The sequence below is a fragment of the Chanos chanos genome, chromosome 7 (genome assembly GCF_902362185.1).
Source record: "Chanos chanos chromosome 7, fChaCha1.1, whole genome shotgun sequence".
Taxonomy (NCBI): Eukaryota; Metazoa; Chordata; class Actinopteri; order Gonorynchiformes; family Chanidae; genus Chanos; species Chanos chanos.
Genome location: NC_044501.1, coordinates 6,195,831 through 6,205,101, shown reverse-complemented (window position 1 = coordinate 6,205,101; position 9,271 = coordinate 6,195,831). Strand labels below are relative to the sequence as shown.

Below are 9,271 nucleotides of genomic sequence, written 5' to 3'. Positions count from 1 at the left end.
ACATCTGTACAGACAGTTATGACTCATGTATCCCACATACTTTTTTTATTCTTCAAAATCTTTCAAAAGAATCATCATTAGAGTTAACACTAGTGTTACATGTTACTTGAGCATACAATACTAATAATATTGCTGATCTGCATGTTAAAATGGATTAAAATAAAACCAATCAGTAAATTTTCAATATACAGTAGTCATTTGTGGAGTAAAATGTTTGTTCTATTTGACATCATTCTCAGAATTTAAAGCACATTTTACAAAATCAGATCATTTCTTCAGATCAGTGGCACTGGGTGTCCAATGGTAAATTGTCTAATGCACTTTTCTCTGAAAACAGTTACCAAATCACTTTTCATCTGTTCAGTAGTTTGTCTAATCAGTCATTATACTAAAGCTCATTTAATATTCTGTATCATTATCAACAAATATTGTGTGCTCATTTCCTGCTGAAAAAGTGAACCAAACTGAAACAGCATAGAGGAGAGGAATGAAAATTGTTGGTGTAACTGGAAAACTGAATAATGAGACCTAACATGTGTGAGGCTGAGATTGGAAATTCAGTTTAAATGGTTGTAATACCTGTAAAACTCTGTATATGTATATATGCCACCAATAGTTACTGCCCTACTCATTAGTGGAATAAGACATACCATGAAACCTCAAACGTTTCACCATCTACATGCGTTGTTAATGACTACAACACACCTTCCTTATCTCACATGCAGCCCCTGAAGGGCCTCACTGACTTCTTCTTTTTGAACACAGAGAACTTGATATTTCTTGTAATACAAAAGACTGTATAGTTATAACTTTTAATATAAATGATTACATGATTAACCCCTATAATAATGAATACATTATTCTTACATTGTTTATAATGATTGCTACAATGATTATCTTAAGGGAGCATATTATTTCTCAGACAGTAGCTCGCCTGCCGCCATTGCCATTATTTTTGGGAAATTTGGCTGAAATGCATTCTGGGAAACTTGACTCCCCAAGTCCACATAAGTCACTTCCTGATGCATCCTTTATCTTGATAAATGCCATGAATCAAGAACGCATCTAGATATTTGATCTGTTCTTGGCTAGATGTGAACTTTGAAATGGAACAGTACTTCGGCCGTGACTGATGACGTTTCACAAGTCCACGAGAGTGCAAGTACAGAGAAGAAAGCATATTGAGAAATGGCTCAGGTATGTCACATTAATTAAAAGCTTCTATTTTGTCACACAAAAGCGATCCTGCATTTCTTTCAGCCTCTTACTTCCTTGTCTCCGAAGATGGACTAGCTAGGCCTTATTGGGATCAGGGCCATGCGCAGACATTTTGGGGGCAGGTGCTCAAGCGAAAAAAAGGGCACCCCTCTCGTAATTATTTATAAAAATATACAAAAGTTACATAGGGCAGCACATCTTTTACTTACTTACATATTCATTTATTTCAATACCCATACACTCATGCAAATGTTTAACACTCAACAGATTTCTAAAAAATTATCAATTCATACAGAGACGATGGTCTTTAGCATTCACTATGTTTACATTTATCACAAGGACAGGCAACAGCAAAGAAAACAATGCCACTGTCAGGCTTGGTGGAAGAGGCTGGATGCATGTACAGGTTACTTTATTTGAGTCAAATAAGGTTACAAAACTTACAAACTGAAGACCTGGCAGACAGAATAGAAACCCTCCACGGAACAGCAAACAACACAAGACAAAGAAACAGGAAAACCAAGGAGTATTTATACAAAACTAAACAAGGCTTAATGAGCACAAGAACAAAAGAGACAGGGTGTGACAGTACCCCCAACAACAAATGAGAGAAACAAACAAGGAAACCGGAACTCGGGAGGATCTAGAGACTTGGGGAAGAAAACCAAACACCAGGGAAGGGCCAGGAGGTGGAACTGGCAACAGCGGGTCCAAAGGGTCAGGAGGCTCGAGAAGTGGAGCCCTCGAGGCGATGGGGATATGAGCCAATGGTGGAACCTCCAGTACAGGAGGGACCCCGGAGGCAACTGGAGTGGGATCAGGGGCTAAGGGAGGGATCTCCTAGGCGACTGGAGCAGAAGTCGAAGGTGGGACCTCCAAGACAACTGAAGCGGGATCAGGAGCCAAGGGAGGGACTGCTGGAGTGACTGGAGTGGGGATTGGAGCCGAAGAAGGAGCCTCCCAGGCAATAGAAGTGGGAGCTGGAGCTGAGGGAGGGGCTGCCAAGGCGACCAGAGCAGCTGCTGGAGGAGGGTCTCCGAGACAACTGGAGTGGCAGCCGAGGGAGGACCAGGAACTAGAATTGGGACACAACAGGGACAGGCACCAGAACAGGGACAAAAAACAGAACTGGATCAGGAGCAGGGCCCAGGACTGGAGGCCCAGAGATGAGCATACCTCTGTGGTGTCAGGAGCAGGATCGGGACAGACTGGAACAGGGTCAGTAGCAGGTATGGGAAACCCAGAGGCATATACGGCCTCTGTGCAACTGGAGCAGGACCTAGAACAGAAACAGGGACAGGACAGATAGAAATAGGAGCAAGAGGCCCAGGAGAAGGTTAGGGGTCGCCCAGGGCGCCTGACTCGGGAGCGGGCTGGTGGTTGATCGGAGTGGTCAACTCAGGAGCGGGCAAATGGGATTCAAGCACTGCCATGGACCCGGGAGCAGGCACGGGCGTGGACCTGGGAGCAAGCTGTAGACTGTCAGTGGCCCAGTATCAAGTTCCCTACATAGCTACTTTTTCTGCAGACAAATTTTAATGGGCTATTTTTCATTTGGTAATGTTTTAATAATATTTAACACATGTACGTAATAAAGATTACAGCAAGTGTTGTAGTTCAACTGTAATGCTGACAAAACACTAGCCTAATATTCAGCTAAATTAACTTCATGTCTGATTTAGAATCGCCAAACCACTTTATGCAGTTAAAATAATTGTGGGCCTATAATAAGATTTCAGTAACATTAGATGAACAGTTAAACTCTCAAATCTAAGCTTGTAAGGGCCCTGGACTATTGTATTGAAATGAAAATAAGTTGGGTTGCCTATACCAGTAAATTTTGTGTCACAGGAGTAAGAATCGATGATTTATGCTATATCTTAAGGTTTTTGCAAATAATATTAACAAAAATAATAACAACAACAGCAATAACAACAACAGCAACAACAACAACAATTATAATAATACAAGTATATTTAGAGAAGTTAGAGAAAATAGATAAGTTAGAGAAAATCGATAAGTCTTAAGTCTGGTTTAATCAGTATGAGCATGTAAACCCAAATCTAATGAATGTTCAGACCTTTTGCATATATGCACCAAAGGTTTGCAACCCAGTGAAGGACATAGACAAAGCAGGACAGTGTTCAGCCACATTAGTTACAGTGACATTTACCCTCAAAGTAATTATTTCATGTATAGGTACTTTCACATCTATCACACAACCAGAACACACCTGTCTTCCTACCATGTTTTGATGAAAGATGTCTTGATGTCTTCATCACTTCAACTCAACTGATGACATTCATGCAAAATTCATGCCCTTTAAATGCCCTTTAGAGAATCCCATTAATTCCAGAGAATCCTATTAGTGTTTGGTTTGATCATTAAGACAACCATAGCATCCAGTTTATGTCACTTTAATAATCATCAAAGCATTCAGAGAGCACCTGCAGATGGGGTTAGTGTCATCATGGAAAAGATCACCACTCCCATCAGGACATAATCATTTGACCACATGATGCGGAAGTGAGAACCAGAGCTTGAGGGATAAAATCAGGGTGAGAGAAGTAGGGGAACAGGAGAAAACCGAAATAAAACAAACATATACACGAGGGGATGGTAAGAGGAAAGGAGAAACACATCTAAGCTCTGTTATATGTCACATCTCCACTGACTGTTTCTAGAGGTTCAGGGAAAACAAAGCTGGTTCTCTTTGGGTTGACTGGATTCAAATACACGGGAGTAAGCATGTTCTAGAGTCACACAGCTAGACTAGGATGGGACTCAGAAATTGGCAGGAGCCTTAATATGTTTGAGAGCAGAAATAAATGGCCATCCCCTGTAATAGTCTGGAATATACCTAAAAGACAAAAAAAAGACTTTGTTGTTAGAATCCTTTAGTATCTCGCTGACAAAAACTGTTGGAAATACATCTGATGATAACTTGCTTTGTCTCTGCAAAGTGGTTACCCGTCTTCTCCATTACACACGCCCACATCTGGCAGCTGCGGCTGTGTGCCCTTGGGTAAGGCACTTAACCCCAATGCAAGGAATGCTGACCACTGCTCCTGTGTCTGGTGTGTGTGTCTTCACTACCAGTGTGTTGGATGGGTTAAATGCAGATAAATGCAATCATTTGTTCATTCTGTTCCTATTTTGTGGGGATGACAAGGAACAAGAATCCTACTTAACACAAACACCAGCCTTATCTTGATATTTGAAGTCTCAACTGGTACTTGAAGGAAGAAAGATGGAAAGAAAGAAATAAAAGAAAAAGAAAGAGTCAGGAGTTGGTGCAGGCATGTGGCCCAAGTCACTGTTCACATCATATAAAACACACTGTACACCAAAGATGATTGTACTGGAATTTTATTTTTACACTTTAATTTGTTTATTATTTTTGCTTTGTTGTTTATTTTATAATACTATTTTGCTTTATTATTTGCTTTGCTTTATTTATGATTTTTAAAGCATTTTCATGAAAAGCAGACAAGCAAAATATACGTGCTTTTGTAGCATGTGTTACGGGTCCCAGGACTGGAATCACCGTAGCAAATGATTTGTGTGTCTGAAAAACAAATGTATTCGACTGAGAGAGTTAGGACGCAAACCACCGTTTCTCTTCCCAATTATCTCTTTATTGTACAAACCATCAGATTCAGAAGTCAGTCAGATTCATTACAGCAACGTAAACTAGCCAATTTTAGTGGTTCAAGACGCTTAACTTTGCCACATAACGTTGGCTACGTTCCACAGAGAATGTCAGTTAGCTCAATGCTTGTCTGGTTCTACCTCATAAAATCGAAACTCCCGCCTTAACTTTAACTAGCTACATATTTGTGCAGCGAACTCGTTAATCAATTATACAACAGTCCGTCAAAACAACAGATAACCCTAATCAAAATAACGGTCAGATGTCCGGAGCTCAAACACTGAAAATGTTGCCGTTCAAAATACACAGTTGAACTCACAAGGCGTTCAGTTTACCAAGTGATGATCGCCATTTTGTAATAATGCGGCCGTACGCGGCTCTACGCTCTCACACTTTCATACACTCGAAAATCAACACTCACTCTCACCAACTAAACTCATCGCACTCATGCTTCATAACTTTCACCCTTGAGAAGTAGGTTTTTGGGGGTTTTCATGGCATACTGACCTGAAAAACAAATGTATTCGACTGACAGAGTTAGGACGCAGACCACCGTTTCTCTTCCCAATTATCTCTGAGGGGAGGGCGGAAACCCCCCGCCTTAGGAAACCTGGGCGCAACACCTGCTGGGTTAATTGGTTCCGCTCCTTTCTCTCCAGCGAAACTAAAGCCTAACGCTTGCGTTTATTGCTTATAGTTAGCAAAACAACAACAATAACAACAACAACAACAAAAAAACAACAGAATGAATAAGGTATATCAACAATACTTAATTTAACAATATTTATATATAAGAAATATTTATGTATTTATTTATTTGAAGAACACATAAGTGCTCGCCTATTTTGGGGGGTGCACCACACACAGTGCTAAATTCAACTCTTGTGATCTTGCATCTCTTTTGAAACAATGACAATGAAAATTATGTGAGAAATTACACATCATAACTATATCTATACAGATTTTCACTAGTATGAGTTTAACAAATCTTAAGCCGAGGAACAGATAAAAAGTCTTTTTGAATATGAAGTTTAGTCTGTTTTGAGTTTTCTCTTCAGTATGTAGTATACATAAAACACTGACTTCCATTAATCACTACATGCTGAGAGCTCTTACAGATTTTAATATACTGAATGAAATCACATGAATAGTGTCTCACATCCCATGTTCTGAGCCAGTAAGAGCTACACAAAAGGCTGCTTATAGTTAATGTGTTATTGGACAGTGTCCTGTTATTCATCCACTCAGATCTAGTCTGTTTCATCACTTATTCTTGATGAGTGTTTTCCCCGTTTGCCAGATGTCATGAGTTCCTTGACTCATTGCTCTGTAATAGGTCATTGCTCTCCTGTTTACCTCATTGGCCCTCCTCTTTATATCAATGAGTTTCTGAATTCTCTCCTCATCCTCAGTTTCCCCTATCTTCTCAATCAGTAAATCCAGATGGAGAAGAGTGGAATAAGAGTCAGGCTGCAGTGCAGTCTCCTCTAGAGTGATGATGCACTGATACGCTTCCTCAACCAGTCTGATTTTGCCTTTTTCTGCCTTGATTATCTCATCCTGAAGTTTGGCCACCACACTCTCTTTCTCTCCTAAATCTTTCTCATATTCCTTTTTTAAATCCTCCATTGTTTTTTTAACCTTCCTGGTCTTTGACACATATATTGTTCTCTCTTTAACGTGCTGTGTGTAGTGGCATTTGTTAGTGCACACAGTGCAGTTCCCATCTTCCATCACACTGCACCATGAGAGATCTTTGACCCACCAGCATCCTGGGTAGTGACAGTTCTCCTCACACACAGTGCAGCAGGTTGCTTTTTTGCTCCAGTGCCACCAGCGTGGGTTTATGGGGACCTTTTCTTTGTAGACCTCATCAATTTCTACCTCAAAGTCCTCATCTTTTTTCTTGAATTTCTCCAGGGCATCCTTCTTCTGCTTTAACTCCTCTTGTTTCAGTTCAGTCCACTGCACACGCTCCAGTAAGTTATTGAAACAAGCCTTCAGCTGCTCACGTTTTCTCAGAACTCCTTCAGTCATCTTCAAGTTTCTCCTCTCCATGGTCTCCAAATATTTCAGAAAGTCTTTCATACTTTTTTCTCCTCGTTCCCAGGCATGTTTATAGTCCTTCTCATCTTTCTCATCATATGTCTGATCTTGCCAGTTGTCAAACTTAAAATGGACTGGTTGATTCTTTTTATTTAGAGCACAGGGGATTTTGGCTGCAGTGATAGCTTGTAGGGCGCCAGGACGACCTCCACAGCAATGTGTGATGAGTAAGACTATGTTCTTCTCTATGTCTTTACCAAATAAAGACACAACAGCATTGAAAATGTAGTGCTCTTTTTCGGAGAGTCGATTTTCAGACGTGTTCACCACCAGACACACAGCATCAATTTCATGAACTCCATCCTCTATTCTGCATAAACTGAGCAGAGATTCAGAAATCCTCTCATCAAACTTAACCCCTCGAGTGTCTCCAAATCCAGGTGTGTCAATGATGGTGAGAGAGTTTGGGGACTCCTTCACAAAAACATCATAAACAGTGATTTGTTCTGTTTGACTCACAGTCTGGTTCTGTCCCTCCTCCCCTGTGATGTTAAACCAGACTTTATCCTCAGGTTTCACTCCAAGCATGTAATTGACCATAGCATTAATGAGTGTGGACTTCCCTGATCCTGTTTTTCCAACCATTAAAATAGTTTTCTGAGTTTTCACTGCATCTTCCTCACCAATGGTCTTTCTCTTTATTGTTGGATTCTCAGACAGAATCTGTACGTTTGGTTTCAGGTGACACAGTGCTGGGGGTCCTTCGCGTTTTATTTGACTTTGTTGAATAATTTCACTCAGCCTGGATTTGTCATTTTTTCTATTATGTGGATCCTCCCTGTACAAAAAAAAGAGCCAGTGTGACATGTCACTCATGCTAATGAATATAGTACATGAAAATGAAAACTGCCTTAGTTCATGTTATTAAACTTGTCCTTTGCTGCCCGCTCTGCGTTGTGTGTTCCGCTGGACTCCAACCGGCGACCCTCGGGATGGGAGGCGGGCGTGCTAGCAAGGAGGCTAAAACCTACTGGTGCGAGTGCAAGTTGCTAGTATGCCTCTTAAGGTGTTGGGGGAGTGAGGTCTACTCACTGCACAGCACTCTACTCGCTCACTACCATTACACTTGTACCCTTTAAACTTGCACTTTATGTACAGAGCATATTGTGTCTGGTTTGGCTGTGTGTCTTATTTGAAGATAAAAATAAGTTGCATGATGATGCCATGAATAAATTACCTCTGCTCTGGTGTCCTCTCTTTATTGAAGTTGACTGGGGTCTCTCTGGAATGATCACTTCTCACAGAAATATCACTGGTCACACAGGGTGCACAGCTCATATTATTGATGGGCACATGTGGATCTTTAACCCTACATAGATAAGAAAGAAGAGAGTCAATGTGATACGTTATTCATGTTAATGAAGTAAGTCCATGTTACTCTCTGCTGCACCGCATAAATAAATAAATAGATAAAAACAGAGAAAATGATAGGTGAGTAAAAATACCTGTTAGTGTGTGTACTGAATGCTTTGCAGCATGCTTCTCTTTGGCCTCCACAGCAGGGACATGGACGAGCATGTATAGCACTATGGGTCATTTCAGCACAGTACTCATTACATTCACACTTATATGTAGAGGAATACAGACACCTTCCTCTTTCTTCATCATGGCCGGAGTTGCATTCAGATCTAGAAAAATCCATGTGGAAATACAGTAACAAAAATTTAGTAAAATGCAACAATGCAACGTACCTACAATGCATAAAAGTAAAAAAACAAACAAACAAAACAAAAAACACTCTAACAGGCTTTTCTAATATACTGAAGTTTATGTTGTTAAACTGAAACCTTTCAAACTTGCACTTTGTTTAAAGAACATATTGTGTCTAGTTTGGGACTGTGTCATGAACAAATTACCTTTGTTCTGAGGTCTTCTCTTTATTTAAGTCTGGGGAGTTCTCTCTGGAATGATCGCTTCTCAAAAAAATACCAGTCTGTACTGTCTGTGTGCTGTCTGTAGACTCGGTTCTAGATGGCGGCTTCATTTGGTAGGTGGACACAGGTTTGTGCTGATGGCTCTGTGGTTGCACTCCAATCCTTGATTGGGATGAAAAGTAAGAATTAACTGTTAAGAAATGCTAAATAAATATATATTCATTGTTGCAAGTGTAATACTCCTCACCAGTACTGTTAAATGTGTAATACTTGGACAGTCTTCTTATCTTTTTTGGTTTCCCTCCTTTATCCTAGTTCACTAACTGAACAGTCCTCATGAGACACACTGTAGAACAGGGATTATGAGTGGAAGGAGGACATTTGTTGTAAAGCAGAAAACATCTGAATAACAGAGATATAT

General features: G+C 40.4%; 1 protein-coding gene across 1 annotated transcript; it reads right to left on the bottom strand.

The window, feature by feature from the left end:
* Positions 1 to 6,133: 6,133 nt before the first annotated feature.
* LOC115815919 (uncharacterized) lies at positions 6,134 to 8,494 on the bottom strand. Its single transcript, XM_030778888.1, has 2 exons — positions 8,438 to 8,494; positions 6,134 to 7,639 (listed from the first exon to the last, which is right to left on the bottom strand). Exons 1-2 carry the CDS (start codon positions 8,492 to 8,494, stop codon positions 6,134 to 6,136), a joined length of 1,563 nt encoding a protein of 520 aa, XP_030634748.1.
* Between the last annotated feature and the right edge of the window lie 777 nt (positions 8,495 to 9,271).

Excerpts from the sequence above, each read along its gene's own strand:
- LOC115815919 (XM_030778888.1), bottom strand. The coding sequence starts at position 8,494 with ATGCTCGTCCATGTCCCTGCTGTGGAGGCCAAAGAGAAGCATGCTGCA. Across the intron at positions 7,640-8,437 it reads AGCATGCTGCAAAGCATTCA|ATTCTGTCTGAGAATCCAAC; the intron begins GTACACACACTA and ends CCAAACGTACAG.